At 39.6% G+C, this 24,671-nt stretch overlaps 2 protein-coding genes across 2 annotated transcripts in view; one reads left to right on the forward strand and one right to left on the reverse strand.

Moving 5' to 3' along the window:
- dlgap3 (discs, large (Drosophila) homolog-associated protein 3) overlaps positions 1–14,951 on the forward strand; it is a 30,668-nt gene extending 15,717 nt beyond the window's left edge. Inside the window, exons 4-10 of the mRNA XM_066674224.1 lie at positions 230–446; positions 2,153–2,658; positions 3,729–3,823; positions 4,875–5,359; positions 8,827–8,918; positions 9,106–9,252; positions 10,744–14,951. Coding sequence (XP_066530321.1) covers positions 230–446; positions 2,153–2,658; positions 3,729–3,823; positions 4,875–5,359; positions 8,827–8,918; positions 9,106–9,252; positions 10,744–11,043 — 1,842 coding nt within the window. The 3' untranslated portion in view covers positions 11,044–14,951. The remainder of the gene's footprint in view (positions 1–229; positions 447–2,152; positions 2,659–3,728; positions 3,824–4,874; positions 5,360–8,826; positions 8,919–9,105; positions 9,253–10,743) is intronic.
- Positions 14,952–15,208: 257 nt separating this feature from the next.
- Positions 15,209–21,732, reverse strand: ilf2 (interleukin enhancer binding factor 2). Its single transcript, XM_066674223.1, has 15 exons — positions 21,610–21,732; positions 20,059–20,118; positions 19,882–19,924; positions 19,085–19,189; positions 18,548–18,625; positions 18,348–18,450; positions 18,185–18,250; positions 17,955–18,071; positions 17,783–17,861; positions 17,457–17,544; positions 17,158–17,219; positions 16,913–17,027; positions 15,849–15,939; positions 15,577–15,749; positions 15,209–15,435 (listed from the first exon to the last, which is right to left on the reverse strand). Exons 1-14 carry the CDS (start codon positions 21,612–21,614, stop codon positions 15,598–15,600), a joined length of 1,164 nt encoding a protein of 387 aa, XP_066530320.1. The 5' UTR covers positions 21,615–21,732; the 3' UTR covers positions 15,209–15,435; positions 15,577–15,597.
- Between the last annotated feature and the right edge of the window lie 2,939 nt (positions 21,733–24,671).

Genomic DNA, 24,671 nt, shown 5'->3' on the forward strand with positions numbered 1-24,671 from the left:
TGAAAGGGAAGAATTGGAGATAGCTAATAATTGAGGAGAAAATTCAATAAAAACTGGAGATGAAAAAAATTTAATTTAAAAAGCCTGATGAGCTGGGCGAAGTCCCAATAAAAAATCAAGGCCTTCAGCACATTTGGCACAGAGTATCTATATGCCTTCTCTTTAGACTGGTACTTGTCCTGGAATGACCTCTAACACGCTCTCTCTCTGTGTTTGCGTGTGTTATCAGCTGGGGGACACACTGAATCGCCAGTTTGAGTCGGTGTGTGAGAGTATGTTTGGGGAGATGGAGTCTCAGGCCGTGGAGGCTCTGGATTTGCCGGGATGTTTCCGCACACGTAGTCACAGCTACGTCCGAGCCATTCAAGCCGGCTGCTCCCAGGATGATGACTGCTTGTCTGTCTTCTCCATGTCGGGCCCCCAGGGCAGCGTGAAGGGAGGAGCAGGTGAGGTGTTTTTCATGGTGGTGGTGTGTGTGCACGTGTGTATGTGTAATGCTATCTCTTCTCTCCACTTTCTTCCTCCAGCCTACAGTATCTCTGCACTAACAGGGATTACTTGAGTATCTTAATAAGTTTCTGGATCTGTCACCCATACACTGGCAAGAAACACGTCTCAGCTGAAGAAATTCGATATCAAAAATAAATTCTCTAATTTTTTTTTCACTCTGTCACCCCCACCACCCCCCCCTCTCTCTCTCTCTCTCTCTCTCTCTCTCTCTCACTCTCTGTGTCTGTGTGGATGACCTTGTGTGCTCTCCTACTCTGGCTTAAAGCAGAAATCTCACTGAAGATTTATTAAAGCCCCATGTGAAGTGTCAAATGCATCCATCTTCACTCCCACAGCCGCACACATGCGCACACACACCGGAAGATGTGTATAATACTGCTGTCTGATAATAGGATTAAAAAGTTGATGGAAAACACACACCAGGTTTTTTTCACAGTTCACTTGAATGGTAGTTCTGTTTAAAGTATGTTTTCTATTGGTTTTCCTGTAATGTATAAAAGAGTGTGTGTGTGTGTGTGTGTGTGCGTGAGTGTGTGTTTGTGTGTGTGTATACGTGCCTGGTTCATGGGTAAATCTCTCATGGCTGAGTGCTCTGGCAGGTGGTGTATTTCTCAGTCTAGATATCTAAATAATATTGGAGAAAGGCAGTTCTACTCTTCCAGAAGGCTGGGGGATTACAGTGTTCTTTTTAATTGCAGTTGGCCTCGCAGGAACAAATAATTTATTACTTAAAAGATAGAGTGCAGTTAACTTCCTCCTTTTCCACGTTCCACTTTTTTTTCCACATGATTTAAATCTTTAGCAGAATATTTGCTAGCTGTGTGTGTTTGTATATTATGTATGTTATATATATATATATATATATATATATATATATATATATATATAACATACATAATATACATATATATATATATATATATATATATATATATATATATATATATGATATAATAATCAATGAAGGCTGTGGGATGTCTGTTCTAATGTTTCTGTTTCTAATGGCAGGGGAATTTACAGCCACATTTACTGACTTTGTGTAGCACAGTACACATGGTTCACATTGTGGCAGATGGAGGTTTGGTTGGAAAATGCCAGTATTTTCTTTTAATTAGATATTTTTTTTACAAATGTACTGCATTTATGTGCTTGTTTATGCTGTTCCATATGCAATAATGAGCACTGTGTTTAACTGGTGAAATATGGAGATAATTGCAGATTTGTCTCTGACTTCCCTTGGTGACTCATTATAGAGCTTAATAGCCACAGGTAGGAATGTCCTCACCATCTAAATGTGGCCAAAGATTTGTGGGCACATGCTCATCCAATAGCTATTCTGAAATAGGTAGCTTGTCTGGGAAGTTTTTTTATTTATTTATTTAATTATTTGCATGGGTTAATAGTGTTATTTAATTATTAATAAGTGCTGCCTGGATTCACCAACAAGAAAATTTAGGATGATGAGTTTTGGATCCACCGTGTAAGCCACCACAGTTCACTCCGAAGGTGTTTCACTTAACACATTCTATGCTGGAGGCTGTAAATAGCTAAAATCATTTATTCTAAACATGTGGTCTTAAATTAGTATTGCTTTATGATAAGAAATCCATGATAATGTAACATGCATCTGCTATTTTTCCAGTCTTTCCTTATAGGAAAGGTCCACCTCCCCTTCCGCCACGCATGTCCAAGCCAATGATCTCCGTGACAGCTCAGAGCAGTACTGAGTCCACTCAGGATGCTTACTTCCAGAGCACGGGTCAGCCAGCACTGGGGAGGGCCAAGCAGCACAGCAACTCTGTGGATCTTACTGAGAACAGTGGACGCACATCCAGAGGAGGCTACTATCCATCTGGTGGCTCAGCACGGCTCAGGCAGAACAGCAACTCTGCAGAGAGCATGGATGGCCGGATGCTAAGGGACACCACCTACACCCCAGGGTCCGCCCCCATGAGGCCCAAGCACAGTACATCTGCTGATAGCCTGCTGGAGGGACCCCGTGGGCCAAGAGAGCGTGCTGGAGGAAGCCTGGGCAAATCTGCTTCATTGCCTCAGAACAGCATGACCCTCAGCAAAGCTGGACAGAGCTCAGAGGAGCACCGGCAGGATGGCAAAGGGCGCAAGTGGAGACCATCCATAGCAGTGCAGGTGAGGACACAATGAGATGTATTGTGAAGAGGTTCTTGTAAGGCATTTGTGTCGCGGTTTGCATTTACATATATGAAATTTGTCAGATGCTGTTATCTGGAGTGACATACAGTGTTTATCATTTAATAGTCAATGTAGTGTCGCAAGCCTTTTTATGGCACTTTTCCACTGCATGGGTCCTACATGACTCTACTTGACGCAGCTCTGCTCTTTTGCTTTTCCACTGGCCAAATTTGTTACCTGGTCCCTGGAACCAGGTTCTTTTTCAGTCATTGCTCACACCAAGTTCCCACATACTGACTAATTATATAATACGTACCATGTCGAGTAGGTTCTAAATTGTTTTGAATCTAGCACAAACTGCCACTTGCAAAATCTAAGTTACAGCATCGTTCACATTTCTTTTTATCGGAATCACAATGGCAGCTCGTAACTTTACGTCAAGGGGTTTTGAAAAGGTTTAAATTCTCCTTTGGCCAATGGCAGACAAATTTGTGGCCGAATGTGAAACAAGGAAAACTGATCTGGGAGAACTGGGAGCAAAGCCATGTTCAGTCCAAAAAACAACACACGAAAACATGATGAGTAAACATCACCTAAAATAACCGCTGTCATTGTTGTGGTTTTCAAAGCCTGTGATTCCCATTAAAGACAGGGTTTTATGACGTGGCCAGCTCCATTTCGCATGGGAGCTGTGCAAGTGGAAAAACGTCAAGCAGAGCTGTGCTGAATCGAGTTGAGTCGTGTAGAGCCAGACCCATGCGGTGGAAAAGCACCATTACTGTAGAGCACTGTGACTGCCAAAGCAGGGAAGTGAAACTTGGAACCCCTTGAAATGTTTACATTGTAGTAAGTGGGCACAATTTTTATTTTTAACATTATTTTATTATATAATTCGTTATTTAGAATAATAACTAATTACACCACTGTAAGTGGAGGGAACCATTTTATACTGTTATATTGAGATATAGACAGTAATGACAATACACGCTTGTGTTTATACATTTGACTGGTGCTGTATTTATTCAGTTCCTTGTTGGTCTGAAGTGACCATACATGTTTGTGTGTAGGTGGACAGCTCTGAGACTTTGTCAGACTCAGACACAGAGGGAAAGGCACTGAGAGAGGTGCATTCTATCGGAGTCCAAGTGGAGGATGACAAGAGGTACATGTTCTTGTTTTGCGTTCTTTGGTCTTGGATTTTTTTTTCTTCTTCCAGTGTAACCTCTCCAGCAACAGTGTAATCAGAGGGGATTGGATCGACAGTTTATGGGGCTGGGTGGGGTGTGAATCATGTTGTGAGCTGAGCTGTAGGTGCAGAGGAAAAACACACACACACACACACACTTTCACACAAACACATTCGCTCAGAGAGGGTGTATGTGTTAGGTGCATGTGGTGTGCTGAGAGGATATGATCAGGGCTTACGCAGAAAATGCAGAAAGTGTGAAAAGATGTCAGAGTCATCCAACCAGGGCTCATGAGTTCATTAGCATGTGCATCATGTGACAGGATCATTAGCCTCATCAGCCTCATGAATATCAGGTCACTGCTTGTCACAGGTGCTCAGTTTTTCTAACTAGACCTGTCACAACTCTTTAAAAACAGAAACAGAAGGAGATAAAAAAGAGTCATATTTAATCCCCTATGAAAATGTTATGATATGAGTGGGGTTTTAAGTTATGGAAGTTATGGAAGTAAAATCTTGGCCAGAATCAATACAGTATCATTTTAGTCAATGCATATATATCATCCCTTATTGTAACTGTCAGTTTTTATCATGGGGTGGCACAGTGGTGCGACAGGTAATGTTGCTGACCCACAGCTCCAGGGTTCAGGGGTTGTGGGTTCAATCCCAGCCACAGGTCTTTGAGGAGCAGTGTGTTCTCCCTGTAGCTGCATGGGTTTTCTAAAGGTGCTACCATTTCCATGATTGGTTGTGCAAAAGGTCTAAAGGTGTCAGTAACTGGGTGAGTCTGAGGTGCCCTATGATTGACAAGGGCCCGGTTCAGTGTGTGTTCCTACAGTGATTCCAGGTAGGTTCTGGATATACCACAAGCCTGAACAAGATAAAACAGTTATAGGGAATAAAAAGATAAGAAAGGGGGAAAAAAGTCACCAACTTTTATATCGTCAACAAAATAACATCAACACAAAGTTTATCAAAGGTGTCTTTAAAGTTGTTTTAAATTTGGTGTGTTAATGTGTGTGTCCAGACGAGCTCGCTTCAAGCGCTCCAACAGTGTGACAGCAAGTGTCCAGGCAGATCTGGAGACGGAGGGTTTCGGGGCTCTAAATGTTCCCACACAGGACAAGGGTTTACAGTTTGGCTGCTCATTCCAGCGTCACTCCTCAGAGCCTGAGTCTGCTGGTCAGCTGGTGGAGTACCGCACTGTCCACACACAGGGCCAGTGGGCTTACCGAGAGGACTACCACAGCGGCTACTCCAACGAGCCCTGCCCATTGGAGCTCAGAGCCCTCCCCCACTCCCACTCACCCATACCACTGCCTCTGGCCTCTGAGAGAGGGGTCTCGGGCTGGCACGAGGGTCCACGCAGTCTACCTGACTCTGGCCGTGCCTCACCCTGCCTCAGAGATGGAGAGTTTTTCCTCAGACTGTTGCAGACAGAGGTGGAGAGGATGGAGGGCTGGTGCCAGAACATGGAGAGAGAGGCGGAAGAAAACGAGCTACCAGACGAGGGTGAGTTGCAGTCTTTTACACATTCCCCACCCTTTTTGATAAAAAATCAATACACTGAAAAGAAGTGTGATAAACTGAATTTACTTGATTTACATGTACATCATTTCCACATGAATAAAATACAGCCCATTAACCCAATACCAAAAATAAGTAGACTGAAAGACCAAAGTGTTTTGATGTAATATTTTATTCATGTGGAACAGATGCTCTAATTCGAACCCAGTAAAATCATTGCATCCCTTTTGTCAGTGTGCCAGGTGTTTCTTTAACTGTAATTGCAGAATCTTTTGGATTTTGGGTAGTTAGTGGTGAACAGAGTAGTGAAAATAGTGGAAAAAACGTGAACATTTCACTTTCCACCATCTCCCTTTCATCATGCACATACAATACACACACAGTCACTCAAAGAAGCTGCAATGAATGCTCTTCACTGCAGCTGAAGATCCTTTGGAGTTGTCTAACTCCATTAAATTGTCTGATCTTTGGCAATTAATTTCATTCCTAGTAAAAGTTTCAGAGCCTGTGTTGGAATGAGGAAACTAGCCTTGGTATTTCTTAGGATCACACTGAAAAGAAAATCTGTGTTATCTTTCAGTCATACTTTGAATTTACAAATGAACACATTTATATACAACTGCAAAGTTCAAATCAAGTTCACTGACAGTTTTTTCTTCAAATGTCTCCAATGCCAAATGTGTTTTTCAAATGTCAGAAAACTCACAAATATAAACTCTCATACACAATAAAAATAGTTGTTGACAGATTCTTAGGTTTTGTCTCTGAACATGTAAAAAAACAAGACTTAAGAAAAAAACTGAAGAAAAAAAAACTGCAGTGAAGCACTGAATATTTTGGCGTAAACCAAAAAGGGGCCTTAAATCATATCTGGCATAGACAGTGCATCTGTATTTTTCTAAATCTTGCCGGTCCAATTATGATGCTTTCTTCGTCCCCTGCCTTTGCAAAGTGAAGGCAATTTCTATCATTCTCTCTGTTCTAGATTTCAGGACCTAAATTGAGTGTTTTTTATCCCATTGAAAAGTGATGGTGTTTTGTTATATTTGTGTATTAAATCGTTCATGTTATTTGGTTCGTCTGTTAAATCATTCTGTATCCTGTTTAGCATGCAGAAGCCTTTATACGGGAGTGGGAGGGGCAGTGGGGGTGTTAACAGGCAGTGAAGATGTTGATGCTACTGTGCTGTCATACTGTCACTGTTTCTCATTGACTTTTCATGTTCTCAGCATGTTGCTGTAAAAAGGCCTTGCTGTTAGAGGCACAGGGACATTAAGGCTCTCTTCACACGTTTAGACTTCCTGCTCTAATTGTTTTTTTTTTTTCTCTGCCATTTATGTTCGAATAAATGATTCATATTTATATTGTCATTTCTGGAAGTACATCTGCACACTAAAGTATTTATATATTTGAATATTAGCCATTGTTGACAGGTTTATGCACATTGTACACTAAATCTAAACATTGGTACCCATTCAGTTATGCATAGGGTGACCAGATCTGAGATGGTGAAAAAGAGGACACGTCTCCGGGGGGTGGACGACTACTGACGTGCAGACTGACCAATTAAATGTTTACAGAGAAGGTTACCGACCAATAACGGTAGCTCTACAGTCAGACCGTCCAATCAGAAGATTTTAGGCTACTTGACCACGCCCCCTTCTCACTCAAGCGGAGTAGGGGAGGGCGGGACTAGTTTGGGAATGAAATGCTTCTCAAAGTTCTATGTAAGCTCTAGAAAAACAAAATCCCGGACGTTTGTGAAATTCCGCCCGGACATTTTTTTTAAGTCTAAAAAAGAGGACATGTCCGGGTAAAAGAGGACGTCTGGTCACCCTAGTTATGCAGGTGCAGCTTTTATAATCTGCATGCCACTGCATTCATGGAGTGGCATTTGTGATTCAGAACTAATCATCCAGCATTTGTACCTGGCCTCATTAAAGTCTAAATGCAATTAGATCCTCACAGACATGTTACAACCTCTAGTCTACAACCTTCCCAGAAGAGCAGAAGCTGTTACAGCAGCGACACAAGAGAAATTCTATACTGATATTCTTGATTTTAAAATCTCCAACTGAGTCTGGCTGCGGACATGCACTCCCTGCCAGATGCACTCTCTGCCTCAGTGACAGAAGCGGCACAGCGGAACGGTTCTGTTTGGCTGTTTCTGCTTAATGAGTCGATAGAGATCTTTAAACTGTGTCATATTTATAGTGAGATTTATAGTGAGAGTTCTGGTGCTATATACAGTATGTGCCCAGTTAACGTGTGTGTTCTTTGTAGCTCTTATAAATAAAGCACTTGTTGTTTTGTTAAACTTGAGTCTTTTCTTGAGCTCATACACTTAACATTCAGTATGACAAAGCTCAGTCTTATAGCCTAATAATACATGGTTTATCTTTGCTCATTAGAGTGACAGGATATACTCATGGTAGTTGTAATTTGCAAATCCCTGTATCATTGCTGAATGTCATGGGGACAAAGCTTTTATTCTGTGTATTTTTCATATCCTTGTATCAAATCGTGGTTACTTGAGATTTATTTAATTAGTGGCACGGTGGTGCAGCAGGAAGGTGTCGCAGTCACACAGCTCCAGGGATCTGGAGGTTGTGGGTTCGAGTCCCGCTCCGGGTGACTGTCTGTGAGGAGTGTAGTGTGTTCTCCCTGTGTCTGCGTGGCTTTCCTCCCACAGTCCAAAAACACTCATTGGCAGGTTGATTGGCTACTTAAATGTGTGTGTGTGTGGTGCGATGCCCTGTGAAGGACTGGTACCCCCTCCAGGGTGTGTTCCTGCCTTGCGCCCAATGATTCCTGGTATATATATATATATATATATATATATATATATATATATATATATATATATATATATATATATATATATATATATATATATAATAAATGCAGCTAAAACTGAACTTAAACTAACTTAAGTTTCAATTCTTGTGCCAAAACCAAAACCTTACAAACCTGTCACATATCTAAGCTAATTTCACACCAGACGATACACTGCTGTGTGGCGTAAAAGCACCAATGTATTCCTCAACAGACACAACATAATTTCCGTGGCAGAGTGTGCAGTGACATGAATAGGCAGGCGGTGCAAGTAAGGCAGAGTGTGCATGTCTGCAGCCAAACCCTTCTCAAAACAGACATTGGATTAGCAGGTGTCAACAAACTTTTGCTCATGTGATGATATGTGCATATGTAATGAAGCATATGTAATGACCTTTATTATGGTCACATTACTACATTATGAAGATGAAAGGATCTAGGACAGCTCACATCTTTCAAAATCAATAGATCAAATTCAGACAACAAAGGACAGAGCAGATTTGTTCCCGTTAACACTGTGATGTGAAAGTAGCCTTACTTTGTAACTTTTATCTGAAGTACTTCCCGGTTGTGTCATTGAGGGTCATATTGTGAGTTTTTACTTTTCTACTCTACAGTTCTGGAGCTGATCAGAGCAGCGGTGGGGAGTGCACAGATGCTCATGTCCCAGAAGGTGCAGCAGTTCTTCCGCATGTGCCAGCAGAGTGTGGTAAGCAGCAGGCCTTTCCTCTCTCACACGGGCCCTGCTCCTCTCACCAGGGAGTCGCTGTTGAATTTCATTACAATTTCATTATAATTTGGTTGCAACATGTAAGCAGCTAAGAATCTGGGGCACTCAGATTCTTCTTTTATTATTATTATTATTATTATTATTATTACCTCATTCTGACCCACAGGACCCCTCAGCGTACCCGCAGCCCACTACTCAGGACCTGGCCAGCTTCTGGGAGCTGCTGCAGCTGGCCATTGAGGACGTGCGGGTGAAGTTCCAAGACCTGCAGCGGATAAAGGACTCGGGCTGGAGGCTGCCGTCAGAGAAGAAGGTGAGAAGGGAAGCCTTGTCAGAGCCCTTGTGTGTCCAGGACAACCACACCGGTTGACCACCAGCATACAGAGGAATTGCTAACATGGATAATGGACACAATAACTCAAAGCAGAGGAGCAGTGGGGACTGGACTATAGAAACAGTGCTGTAATGGGCAAATACTGGGACACTGTCTAATAATTTAGCATATATTCCGAAATACGTACCATGCTACTACTACTACTACTACTACTACTACTACTATCACTACTACTACTACTATCACTACTACTACTGTCTAATACAGGGTTACAGAGCTCCAGTTTTGGAAGCACAGGGCCAGTAAGTGTACCTGAGTGAAGATATTTGATTACTGTTACATTAACATGGTCAGTTTGAACAGAACAAATGCAGAAGGTGCTAGAGGTTTAGCTTATTACAGGTCATTCACTCTGGAATTATCATCACGTAGATGCAACAAAATGGGAACGGCCTGAAAATATCCAGTAGCTTCCATGTACATATATGTGGATGCAGATACAAAGACATTTAAAACAGGAAGAACTACAGAGGAATATAACCTTCATTTTTATAGGACTGTAAAATGTGTTCTAACAATAATGAGCAACATTTTAAGATACTAATCCAATATTACCTACATATTCTGCATCAACAAATATAGGTTTCATAAATGCTCAAAAACTTTTGTCCAATCCAAATTCATTTTAAGCAAAAAACCCTGCTAATCCCGTTATGATTCCAACACCATTTGGCATCACTTAAGCCCCTTTCACACATGCACCTTAACCCAGAAATTTTCCGAAATGTATCCAGAGGAGCTGTGTGTGTGAACACTAACACCTGAAACATTTGTTCCAGACATTACACAGACTTTATCCCACTTGCCCCCTAGTAAAGACCCTGGGTAAAGTCAGAGTCAGTGCATGTGTGAACAGAGCCGCTAATGTTCCGGAATATTTCCTGCATGGGCTGCACAGGTTTCACCTCGAGCCTAAAGGATACAGCATATTTCGAGCTATGAGAACACGTCAGATACAGAAACCTGCATGTGTGAAAGGACCACTCCAGGACATCTACTGACCTGACAATCCAGAGTTTCTCTAGAGTTTCCCCAGAGTTCATGTGTGAAAGGGGCTTTACTGGACACATACTTAACTATAATACCTCAACAGCTAAAACTAATCCAGCTCAAGTAGGGCTTGAATAGCCAGGAAATCACTAAACTGTTTTAAACTGCGACCCTCTAAGACCAGAGTTGAGTACCCCTGATCTAACCTGTGAAAAAATAACTAATTTGTGTTCTCTCTCTTTTTTCATTTGATCATTTTTTTACGACCCATCCTAAATATTCTAATCCACTTCCATCAAAACAACACTATCCATCTTCTCTTCCCATGCGTACACTTTCATGCGTTTCCCTTACTTGCATGTCTAAATCTCTAAATCCATCACTGCCCCAAATCACCCCAACCCCTCACACCCGTCTCAGGAGGAGAAGAAGCTTCCTCCTCCGTTACCAAAGAAGCCAGCGGGTGGTGTGAGTGGGAGCCTGCGAGCAGACAGCTTGGCTGAGTCAGGGGGCAGCAGTGGCATGCTGGTGGTTTCCCATGGGCGTGGCGTACCCATTCGGGACAAATCCCTGGACCTGGGCGAACGTCAGAGGCAGGAGGCCAGGAGGAGGCTCCTTCAGGCAGGGCCCAAGAGGGCTGCGTCTTTCCGGCAAAACTCAGCCACAGAGAGTGCAGATAGCATCGAAATCTACATTCCAGAGGCTCAGACCAGACTGTGAGCAGGAGCCCGGTCACTTCTGTCCATCAAATAATCATAGCAAGACCCCGCTGGCCACCTGCACACACACAAACACACTCACACTCTGCACTCACAAGTGGCCTGGGAAACGGATTAACGGCAGTGTAAATCACTGCCTGAGATCAAAGGAATACGATGGGCACTTTCTGGATGTGAGCTCACTCACTTGTTTGTGTTGAACTAGTGTTCATTCTCACCTTAAAAAGGGCTCCCACCAGCACAACCAAGTGGTATGAGATTGAGGGGTGTGTTTTTCAAAAAAAGGCCTGTGTAAAATCCCAAAACCTTAGGACTCTTTCAATAAATTGCCTGCTCAAATACGGGTGCAAAATCGACTTGGTGAGAGGAGCTTAGATTTTAGTTACAAATAGCTGACACTCTTTTGATATAGTCTTGATATCTAAACTGTGCATCTAGATTATTTTTTCCTAGTGTTGTGATAGTAGTTCCTCTCACTGTGAAGCAGCAGCACACTCTAGTGGCCAGGACAGGATAGTGCACCCCTAAAACTCAGGCCAAAACGAAACGAATTTGAACTCTAACAACAAAAGCAGCATAATTCATTGTTCTGGTTAATACTCAGTACCCAGCAGGGATGTGCTTTCAAGTGAAGTGTTTCTTCTGAAGTGTATTTCTTCTTTGCTTTTGTTTTTGGCCTTTCCTAGTAAATGTGATCCAAGTCTTATTGAGTTCCTAAAGCTTTTCAGGAAGAACGTATCCCGAGGTTTAGACAGAGGACAGAGGCACACAAGGGCACAGGAGACAATCCCCAGATGTCCATCCTGCTTAGTAACAAAAAGCGCTCTGTCCAGTGAGTCACCACAAGCATCTGGTTGAGGCAGAAAAGTGTGCAATTCACTCAAGCAAAATCAGGACAGCCCACAGCCAAAAATTTCGTCAATGGGACAGGAGTGAGGATATAAACTTGTAAGAGGACTTTAACTTGTGAGTGTAAAAGAATCAACAAGGGTTGTGCTTTTGAATTACTGTTTTCCTTCAGTAGTTTCTCAGTATTTACGGGGTAGGTTCATTTCCGATTTATTTATATCCCTTGAATATATGCCATGTCCCTTTTACCCCAAAAGCAATGGTTACAACGCCTACATCCTCGACCTTTGACCTGGCTGGGTTTTGATTTTCTGTGTGTGTGTGTGTGTGTGTGTGTGTGTGTGTGAATATGGTACATTAACAGGGGCCTGGGTTTGTATGTATTCAAATGTTTTGAATTGATTAATAATGCAAGGTAATGGCTTGCCTTTTGTAACACTGGTGCCATAACATTTGCTTGTAACCCTACTGTTCCTATTTGTGTTTTAAAACAAGCGCTATCTATCGTTTCTTTAAAAGGATATGAAAAGTATTTTATAGGAAGATGTATATTTTCTAAATGACGTTTTTAGATTCGAATATAAAAATCCCTGAGACTTGCTTATCAAAAAGTGTGTTATTAATAGTTTTAAAAGGGTGAATATAAGAGGAGAAATGGGGCTAGCTCTGGCTTCTTGCATATCTGAATTCTTTATGTAGCCTACATTTCGTTTAGTTTGGAAATCAATCTCTGGAGCCTTTTAGGCTCACACAAAATCGCAGTCCTGACAGGACGAGCTTACAGTGTAAAGTTTTAATGAAAGACAATAGCCACTTGTAGTCCTTTTCCTCTTGTATCGACGAAATGTGCCTAACCAGCACTATGCGTGGCTTTCTAAACTGACTACCACAATGTATTCAATATAAAATATGTTATGTACAAGGAGTATTACTCTGCTAATCCTGATAATCTGTTACACTTCATCAGGTTTGTTCATGAGCAGATAACCACACTAAACTGTTTCTACGTAAATGCATGCCTAACCTTTATCTATTCTGTCCCCCACCCCCCACCACCACCATCACACACACACACACCCTTGCAATCTGCAAATCACATCAGCTTGGTGGGGGGCAAGTTTCTGTGCAATATGTTCATTTTTGTATTCTTTTACACTGGTAAATTGATAAGCATTTTTCTTTTCAACCCACACTGGGACTAAAACAAAACACAAGATTTTTAAGCAACACCACCTCCACTATAAGATTAAGGCCTATTCCATCACCTTCATATACTGTCTCTTAACCACTTCGCATCTATTTTGCATACATAAGTAACTCAGAAATACATCTGGCACGATATGTCAGAGGAATGAAAAGCACAACTGACTATTCCCTTTTCCACTGTGAAGGACACACTGGATTCTTAAGAAAATAAATAAATAAATAAAGAAGTAAAAGGGTAAAAAAAATACTCAATGATTTAAATGTTTACCAAATGAACTTTGTGGCCATTTCCTTGTTTTCTCAGATTTCAAAGGATGAGTGTTGATATTTGTCCACATTCTGACCAGAGCCTGGGTTTTTAAAGGGAATCTTGTGTTTTCAGATGGACAAACTGTACTGATGACAAAGGAATCAGCCCCACACTGAACGGAGTGGACTTTTAAAATCGCTCACTAAAGTCATACCCTAGAATAATCAGATGGACTAATGGATCTTCTCTTCATGCAAAAACATGCTCTCTGCTATAGTCTGTACCTCTTTGCCTCTCTCTCTCTCTCTCTCTCTGAAACATGACCCAGGCACTTTGTCATTTACTGGCAGAGTACCTGGGCCAATAAGTTGAATATATAGGCACTATATATTTTTTTCCACTGTGCAACATGCCTTGAGTCAATGAAACCCAGACAGCGTAAACTCTCACATCTTTGTTATTGTTATTCTATTAGCCTTTGCTGAATAAATTGAGTTTGTAGTGTAAAAAAAGAAAAAAAAACAGGATGTAGCTGGTGTTATTGCCATATTCAAATAACAAAAGCAGAATTAGCTTGTGTGGGTGATACTTCTGTCCTGGTAGCACAGAGGATCTTGTGTAGCAGCGTGTGTTCAAGGCACTGTGACGTTGTCTTTATCCACTCCATAATTAATCATTGCAGTACTAAAATTAACATGGGTCATAGACTTCTGAGCAATTACTGTGTAATTAATATACCTTCTCAATCTCTGTTTTATGATGTAAATATATCTGTTGCCATGGAAGTTATTGTTACTAATACTATATGGATTGTTATCATGACTATTATTACTACTATTATCACATTATACTGAGAAATTGTTCTTTAAAAGATTCTGACTATGGAAAATCTACTCTGTATTCTTAAAAGGTGTGTTTATAATGTATAGAGAAGTACCCTATTTAGATTTTTTTATTGCTGCTAAAGTAGGTGAACTGGGGGAAATAACATTGAACATTTTAGTAAATGCTGGCCCAGGGCTGCTCCTGTGGTTGCTGCATGCGAGATTACGGATGAGATCGTACATGGAGTTTGTTGATAGATCTTGGATAATCCTTTGTATGCATAAAAAAAATACAAAGATGTGATGAAGAAGATTATTTACTTTTATTTTTTTGGTCTCTTTTCCTCTCTAAAGGAAAATGTGGGCATTCTGTAATGTAGCAACATTTTTGTTCCTTCTCCATCACTGACAAGTTTATTTAGAAATTAATTCTTCTAAACAACATAGCACTGTATTTCATGATCTTGCTCAAATTAAATACGTTACTGTTTATTTTTTATTATTATTGTAAGTGTAATACAGTGCCAATATTTAAATTGTCATTTTCATTTTGTACTTTTTACTTCACGCCTCTTTTTACTGGCCAGATCAAAGAGCAATAGCTTCTTACTTCAGCATTTTGATTATGAAAAACCCACTCAAGTTTGTTACAAGGAAGAGTTGCAGTTGATGATGTGACAGCTCGAGTACATGGGTCATGTATTTTCGTTTCAGTTAGTCATTGTTCTCTTGCCATAGACGTGTACAGCTAAATGTCTGCTAGCTCTAAATCAAGAGAGAAGGCACACTGTGATGTGGTAAATCTAACACAGAATGTAACACTGTCGATGGTTGTAAACATTTTTTAAAAGTTATTATAAAGCTATTTTAGCGAGTTAAATCACTATTGTCCGGTTGGTTTTGTGTGTCTGTTTATTACTTCACAATTACAAATAGCTGCCATTGATGTGAGTCAATTGCTGGAACACATGATTTAAAAAAAAAAAGAATATATATTTTAAAAAGAACTGATGAAAGGACTCTGGCTTGTACTCAAAAGGAAATAAAAACTTTAATTTACCTGTTACAAAGTAAAATAAAAAAAAACAAAAACATTTCAAACCGACAGGAGAATTCACTCCCCTCCTCTGTTTAAACAGAAGCCACTGGTTGAGATGAAATGGTAGAATGATGGTTCATGCAGCTGGTGTCTTTTGGTCCATATACTGTTTGCTGCCCAAGGCTACATTCACAGAAGAGGAGAGGACGTCTTGGGGACATTAGGCTAGAGCGGACGATGCCAAGACAAAAGTGAAGAAAAGGGAGAAAAAAAACAAAAACAAAAATGAGGAATGCAACCAGGACACTACATTTATATTTACTAAAAGAAACCCCTTTAGACCCATTAAAACTGTACAAGCCATACCTGGTAGAAGTCTCACTTATTTTAATCTTGTGTCTCCATGCTCTCATCTTCTCCTTCTCCTCCCTCCTCCAATGCTTCATCCTCCTCTTCCTTGCGTTCTGGGGGCTTTTCGTAGGCTTTCTCAGATGGAGTGACTATCACTCCATCCCAAGTGGACATCTCAGATGCCAGATCTGTGCACAAACACAACAACGCCCATATGATTAAATTTGTCAGCAATCAGGAAAGAACAGGAGACTCAAAATGATTTTGTATATTAACAGAAAACTCACAGCTAGCGTCTCCCTCAAGTCCCAAGATTTTCCTGTAGCCACCATGGGAAAGGACCCGTACCAGTGTCTGGGCTGTAAAGCACACCATATCCTACAAGCACAGACAAGATCATACACATACATATAAAAATTACATACATAACCTTTTATTAGTTTCAGTCTGAAATCACCATTCCAGGAGTTCCTATATTGCACAATGGCACTCTGACCAAAGCTCTTCTGGTATCACTCCCCAAAATACATGTAAACTAGCAAAGACACAAATGCTTACAAGACAGCCGTGGGGTGCCTGGACCTTTTCAGACAACGGGGAATATGTCCAGTTTCCGTTTGTTCATATTAAGGTGCACTGAGTAAAGAACTGTGGTGCAGTAGACCCACTTTCTGATTTGTAAACTAAAGACAATCTCAAGGAAATAAACACACCATGTCTGTGTGGTTTCTGTGACTGCGTTCAACTTGAGTCGAGGTGACTTTTTTCTCCGTAAAGGCTGACTGGGCTCAGTGGAAAGAACCAAAGTTCAAAAATCCTGAACAGAACCATTTCAAGATCCAGAGTTTGTTGAAAAGGGAAAAAAGGAATTTGACCTAATGGAACAATGTTACCTCGCAGAAAGATGATAAACATTTTTTCCTCTGTCCTTTTATCTTTAAACATAATGATAAATGGCAACAATGGACTGCGATATAATTGCAATAATACACTTGAGGTTCATGCTATGACATGAGATACTGGTGTGCCCTTTGTGGATAAGCTTGACAAAGTTAACGTTGCTGTATTAATATTATTTTTCTAAATAAAATGACAAAAAGAGCAGGAGAACTTTAGAAGTTAATACAATTGTGCATTGCAAAAAAAGACTTTAAACTTTTGTAGAACCAAAATAATAATAATAATAATAATAATGTGAAGTATTTGAATAAATCTATGCATTGTTATTTGAATTAATTGCCATATACATTTATGAAATATCACTGAATATTTGTTTCCACCTTAATTCCAAGTATTTTCACATAATGCAGCAGGCACATTTTTCCTAAGACTGTAAATCCTGGGATATTACCTGTTGTTCTAAAGTCATTACAGTGTGCACACGGAAGTTTCCACTTTCACATGGGTCAGTGATTCCTACAGACCCTGGGAGGAAAAGCCCAGCTGCCAACATCTGCAGGCAGCGCCTACATTACATGCAAAAAATATAAATAAATAACACAAAGGAGACATTAATTACTAGACAAATTACTTGTTTACTTGCTCAGTACACACACACACACACGCACACACACACACACGCACACGCAGGCTGACCTGTAGGCAACATTGAGTGAAAGGGGCTGCCGGGAGGGATTATTCATGACAGCCGAGTGCCCCTGAAGGAGGAGGGAAACAAAAATATTATATAGTATAATATATCACAAAGTCAGGGACAGGCTAAACAACATTCAGAGAACAGGCCGTATATTTCTAAACAGATTTCCTGTCTGGAATACAGACACAGTGTTCAATGTTATTAAAATCAGCCCATAATCAATCTTAATTTATAGTGTTCTCTTCTGTTTGGACTTAAAGAAATTTGACTGCCTGTTGTTTTTAGTGCCATGACTCACCAGGAGATCCAAAATCCAGGGTGTTAGAGGCTCAAAGCCAGGAAAACGCACCCGTAGGTCTTTAAGCAAGCGGATCAGAACCTTCACCCTGAACACAAAATACACTTTGATTTACAGAAATACTGAGGACATTTCCAAATGAAACACCAAAGCAAGTGAGAGCCAGAAAGATAGGATCAAAGATTAATTAACGTCAACATTTCTAAATTAGTAACTAGAAGAAAATAAAGAAATGAACGTAGCAACAAAGTCACAAAAAGCACCAGTGATATTGAACAGTTCAGTTTTTTGGGAAGCAAGTAAGTTAATGGGATAAGTGTTCATACGTTGATTGGGAAGCATTCTCTTCAAACCAGCGAGCATGTCGAATGGCAGCCAAAGCACTTTGCAAAACCTTGATGTCAACTTCATAATGGTGAGAAAAAAGAATTTGTCAGGTCAAATACTTAAACAATAACTAGTCTGAAACTGTAAGAGCTGAACAAATTAAGGGCCTACGATGGAGCTCCGGGTCAAGCTTGCGAAGATTTGGAGGGACAGTGGTAATGAGGATCTTCACTGTAGCATCAGCAGAGCTTATCTCAAAGCCAGTCTCATTTGTCAGCATAGACAGCACTGAAACCAAAATACATTTAAATACAGTCACCTTGAGGAAACAAAAAGCACATTCCTTTTACAATAATTACAATTAATTGCTTGAGGGTTTTCTGACTCAATTATATACTCACCCTCAGCTGGATCTTGGGTGCGGAGTGTCTCTACCACTTTGTTTCCTAGTGCCGCCACTGCCTCCACTGCATTAAAAAAGGCGTTTTTTATTTTTAAGCTTAATGTCTAAATCAAATCAGAATTTTCTATTATGTATAAATAAATCTTGTAAACAATACTTACAAGTAGGTAGAATTTTCAAAATAACCACAAGATCAGCTACATTGTGTCCGGTTGTCATTGTACCCTTTTTGTATGAGCCCACTTGCCGCACCTCCTCAATTTGCTATATTTAGGATTGTGGAAGCATAACAACATCAGCTAACAATCGTAAAATTACAATTTAAGTAAAATTTCTAGTCTGAACAATATCCACCTCTTACCACTTCAAAGTTTCCAGGAGCCACAATCAAATTGTCAATGACATTGTTGATTTTTGTCACCAAGGACAAAATGGAAGACTAAAGGAAAAAAAAATAATAATAATATCAGTCTAGGTCAGCATTCAACCGGTAGCAGTATAATCTTTAGAAGTGACACTAAAGACTACAGTAACACTACTTTGTTTACCCAGTGCCCGAGGTGCATTTCAGAAGCTGCAGTTGTTTTCTGAACTTGCATTACATTATTTAAATGAAGCATATATGCTCTTTTTTTTGATGGAACGGTTTTGTGATTTTTGATGGAACTTGTTTTCATTTTTAGGGCACTGGATTTTCACAGCCACCACAGATCTAGCTCATGTGCAAAGACCTGCTCCAATGCATGTACAAGATCTGTAATAAAAATACTACATGACAAAAAATAATAAAAAAAAAAATAATCCAATGAACAGCAGTATAAGTCTAGTCTGTCGGCTTGAAAGTCATTCAGAACATTACACATTTACAATAGTTAAGCATAGGTAAAGTTAAAGTTACCTGCTCAGCTGGTGTAGGACTAAGGTCTTGGTTACGCTTCAGCAAAGCCTCACTAAATGAAGTCTCATCAGGTGCTGGCTTCACCCGTGGAAAGGCCATCTCACACTAGAACCAGAGAAATAGTCTGTACATCTTTAACTGTTACATAGGCTACATTCTCAGCAGGTAAAAGTGGCCCCAATACAATCTGTTACACTTTTTGTGTAAACAGCAAAAATATCATTAAATCTGACTTTTTTTAAAATATCATTTTATATGCCATATTGAAATTTGATGCATATCCAATCTGTGGCAATGCGACTCTAAAAAGCCGGATCAGAATGTGGGACATTTATGTCTCTCAAGCTGTTGTGATTGATCTGTGGGCTCAAGTCCAAAGCAATTTTGTTTCTGAGGGGTTTACGACATGGAAATGGCTTGGTCAAAACTTCACTACTGTTCTGCTCCCCAAAAAGCATATGCACTGACGCCTGTAAATACACAAATGTCTGCCAGGTGGACATTTTCACAGTTTCACAGTCTGCAGAGAACAGTCTCTGGGATTAAATTTCTCAGTCGCTATGACAAATTACCATGTAATTGTCAGGTTTAAAGGTGAAAACTAATTTAAAATATTGGAGAGGCTCAGTACACACACACACACCAGTGTAAACAAACACAGCAGGTTGAATGACAAAAAGGTACTCTCAAACACCACAGCGCAGGAGCAAAAAAGAGAACAAAAACAGTTTACACGTCAATAACACACACAGGGTGTTAAATAAAATTAAATAAACACAAATAACAAAAATACTTACGACATAAAAGTCAAATGGTATGTGGGGAACAAACGGCCGATATCTGAAAATGAAAAATAAAATTAAGGGCGGTTAGAAAAGGGGAAAAAAATTGCAGATATTGTTAGTTATTTAATTACATATAAAATTGTTTATTTCAGACTGCCGAGTCCAATGAGCAGAAATTGAACAGCTTACCCTTGCACTAAACCACCACGAGAGCCGAATCGGCCACCACGGCCCCTTCCCCGATCTCCTCTAATAGAGGGGGAGAAAGAAAACTGGGTTAGTCCAGCACTGCAAATCCACAGCTGGTGACATCATTTTTGGAATCATGGCTTTATCTATGACTACCTAAAGACAAATAATGCTTCAAAAAATCTGCTGATGATATTTTAGTCAGAAGCAAAAGAAAAAAATAAAATAAAAAATAAAACAAAAAAATAAAACAAGGAACCAAAGCATTAAGAATAGAGATGGGCAATATAACCATATTTTATAGTTTATTATAATTAATTACACAGCTATATGCTTTTCTGGCCATAACAAATATTGTCAGAGTTTGAATAATGACCAAATGCAAGACTCAATAAAAAAATGACAGCATAATCAGTTGGTGTTACTGGGGATAATTGGACTGTTTTAAATACTAGCCATTTCATGAGCAAAATAAGCTCCGTCAACACCATTGCTAAGCATTTCCAATTTCAAACTGGTTCGTAATGTGGGCATATTCAGGCATCCAACTTCTTATGTCACAAATTTAAGTAACCGACCCCATCAACTTTCCTGCCAGGCCTTTAGACAAACATTTAGGAGACATCAAACAAATTGCATATTCATATTTCCCTGCATGAAGAAATGAAGAATGTCAAAGATGTTCATTTACATCCAATCCATTTATAAAACAGGATTTTTATTATTATTTATATTTTATTTTTTGTCCTAGGAATAACCTCGAAATATATCATTATAATGAGCAGAGATGGTGTTATTAAGGTTTACCCTTAATCGATAACCGAAGTAGCTGTTTAATTTATAAACAGGGTATCGCTATCGTGTATCGGGAAACTACCTCCGAACACAGTGATGATTTTCTGCTGTATATCGGCTAATCTACTGTAAATCATAACACACTGGATAGCTGCTATCGCCGGTTGGCTACTTCGCAAAGCCTATGGCTAAAAATGTTTCATTGGTTCATTCATTCGTTCGTTCACAACGACATCACATTAAGGGTTAATACGGAATTAATTTTTGGCAACGGCATGTAAAACCATAATAAAAAATAAGGTCAGAACATTTTATTGCTCATCTATCATTTAATAATTGTGAGTGGTGATTGTGCACCAAATATTAAATTTAGCAAAGGCTAAGTCTCAAACGACTCGGTACTCCCTACATAGTGCACTAACGTTATATAGGGACTGAAAACGACGCTTCTCTAAACGAAAACGCAATTAACGATGAACAGGCGAGTTAGACAGGATATGAGTGTGTATAAATGTCGTTCCATGTGGCATTTGATGCATTTTTGGATGCAGCAGGCGTCATTTAGCGACCTATGTAGTGCCCAACACGGAGAACACGGAGCCATTTGAGATGCCCTCAGAATCAGCAGGCCTTCTCAGCGAAGGCAAACGGCTATGCGCCGTGAACAACTCCCGGACACTTCAATGAAGCGCTGCGTTTACTTTAAAAATTTAAATTGTACAAATATCACAAAAACATACAAATGGCAGTCTTTACCTCATTGCGTAAGACGTGTTGGCAGCTTTCTGAAACAAAAAGCAGAGGGAATCTCGGTCACCGGCTGCGGTGTGCTGAATGGGTGTGAGAGAGAGATGGCGCTAAAGCTAAATCGCCCTCACAGGAACAACGGACAAAGAGAAACGATACACACAATAAAAGTCCCTGCGCAGATACTGCTCCTCGTACTCTGTAACCAAAAAACATACAAGATAAATTCTTTAAAACTATTATTAAATGATATAGATTGTCTTAACAATTTCGTGCCCAACACGAATGTGAATGATTGATTTCAAGTATATTTTAACTTGGACAAACGGTGCCCATCTGCGTTTCTTTTACATTTTCTAAATAAGAACTTTTCACTTTTGGCAACATTAGATAACTACAAATAGATGTAATATCACAAATAAACATGTGAACCAAAGTAAAAATTTTATTTATGTAAATTTAAGGAAAATCATCAAGGTTGGAGCCCTTTTTAAATATATTTCATCAGCATGTATTTTTATCTTCACAAAGCAAAACTTTAGTTTGAATTATCAATGATGTATCCCATTTCCCAGGAAATCTACTATATATATATATATATATATATATATATATATATATATATATATATATATATATATATATATATACATATATATAGTATAAATAAATGAATGCACAAATTCATTATGAATATTTTTTAAAAATCGATTATTTTGTACACTATCCAGTGTATAATGAAGTAAATATCTTGATATGTGTTAGGCATGTTGGCACAGAGCTCCAGCATCCTTGGGTTGAAAGCTCTCAGTTGGGTCACAGGAATTTGAGTGTATTTTTTTCGTGTGTCTGCATGGGTTTCCTCCTGTGTACCAGTTTCCTCCCACAGTCTAAAAAAATACGGTGGTATGTGGATTGGCTATCCAAAAGTGCCCATAGGTGTGTGTGTGTGTGTGGTCTCTCCACAGGGTGTGTTCCTACCTTCAGCCCAATGATCCTGAGCAGAGTCTAGACATACCATGACATGGAACTGGATACGTACAATGGTTACAGACAATGAACAAATCAATTAATTTCTAAATTACTTTCTTTCTTTCTTTCTTTCTTTCTTTCTTTCTTTCTACACTTGTTTATTTCTGGGTCTGTATGTTAATTAGGTGGGCACTATTAACATACTCGAAAACAACTTGCTCAGCTTGGCAAACCAATCAATGGCCCTGAGGCTCTTGTGCCCAGGCAGCACAAATCAATAGAATGTGGACATTACAGCAAATATGTGCTTTGCCGTGTTTCCTGTTCCATCTCAGGAGCACAGTGGCTGAAGTAAATGAGTTAAAAAAATCAATCCACTCTTTTAGAGGTTTACATTTATCAACTCAATCATCAGAATGTACACAAATCATCTGTCTACCACTACAGCTCAACAATCGGGGTGCGTCCAGTGCCTACCAAGAATCTCTGAGTGCAAGGCAGATACACACCCTGGAGGGTCCACCAGCAGGACTCGTGTGTCCTGGTGCTTGGTTTGATAAAAAATGCAAACTAAAAGCATGGATATAGACATTTCCCTGTTAATACATCTGCTGAGACATTTACTGTTTTGCCAAACTGAACAATCCTGTTTTAGAGTGAAGTTAGGACCACCCACCCAACTAATGTATACAATATTTCTCAATATGCACGCTTGTGTATTCTTACATTCTCGTGTTCTTGCTTGACGTCATGTTCCAATGCTCAAGTTCAAGAACACAAACAAGAATGTTTAACGTACCTGGATGTTGTTCTTGCTCACTCCAAAATAAGGAGGATACATCCATTGATTGTCTGCCAATAAGAAATGTGGCATCACAAATTTGCACTTGTGAGGTGACTTCGCAAGAACATTCTTCTAGCTAACTTAGTCCATTATTTGGCTGTTTCCTAATACCAAGAACACAAACAATGAACCTGTGGAAATGCAGAATCAATGCATTTAATTAATTTACATTTCCATGAAAAAAAGTATTTATTTATTTGTTGAGTCAAACATCTTATATTTTACTCCACTACATTATGAAAATCTACGATTACTTTTGTTTTTTGTATAAAAGAGTTACATGTCTAAACAAATCTTCCTGCTCCACACAGCTTTCTGTGCGACACACAGCGGCACCGTTGCTAGAAGTCAACCGAACACAGTCGCCGCACTAAAATAAGTGAATTTTTTTTCTCCACCTAAAACCAATAATACCAAATGCAGACTTTGTTTTTATCAACTGTTGTGCATGTTTGAGACTTTACATAATCACTTTAGTTCTTATAACCATTATGAATTAACAAAATGATTTGTACCATTATTATTTGACTTTATTTGACTCATCAGTAACTACTATTAATTCATAAACATGGTGTATGGATCTGTAGAAGTCACAAATCACTCACTGATGGTGAGAGTCAGTTGGAGATTTTTTACACACAATACTCAAAGCAAGGAAAGAAATTGTATTACACTAGGGCAAGCCCTAGGAGCAGAAAAAAACCACAAACCTTGTTCCTAAATGAGTAAGCCTGCACAAGTGTCCTGTGCCATTGTGAAAGTTTATATTTGTGCACTGGCGTCTGCGTCGCTCTACAGTCACACCGCCAAACCACTAGGACTGAATTTCAAACATCTTCTTTAACCATATGTAGTACACAATACAGTGGTGCAGTGATATCAGTTTTACACATCTTTAAAGTGCACTGTTTAGACAGTGTAGTGTTGAGGAGATAATATTCCTGGACTTCTTGAGGTGAGCAACCAATCCCAGTCATTATGGTCTGCGTAGACACAACGAGTTACATGTCTGAAGAGGTGTGCAACAGGCCGCGCTGCCTTCGGCATATGTTCAACACAAAAGCATTGGACTTAATACTCAGGATTTGGAGGGACAGAACCCTGGGTGTATGTAATAGTTGATATAACATCATTCATTGTAGTCTTTTCACCTACAGTGTGTTATTCATCATTTTATTACAAAAATTATAATAGGACATTAGAGCCATAATACATCATGATACTTTTACTTTAGGTACAATTGGTTTGTGTGTTT

This window comes from Hoplias malabaricus, chromosome 6 (assembly GCF_029633855.1).
Source record: "Hoplias malabaricus isolate fHopMal1 chromosome 6, fHopMal1.hap1, whole genome shotgun sequence".
NCBI lineage: Eukaryota > Metazoa > Chordata > Actinopteri > Characiformes > Erythrinidae > Hoplias > Hoplias malabaricus.

Bases quoted from the DNA above. Each gene is read 5' to 3' on its own strand.
- ilf2 (XM_066674223.1), bottom strand. The intron at 18,626-19,084 runs GTAACTTTAACT...TTTTTCCTTTAG, and splicing joins GTCCTACACCAGCTGAGCAG to TCTTCCATTTTGTCCTTGGT. The intron at 17,545-17,782 runs GTATGAACACTT...TTTTGTGTTCAG, and splicing joins GAGAATGCTTCCCAATCAAC to GGTGAAGGTTCTGATCCGCT.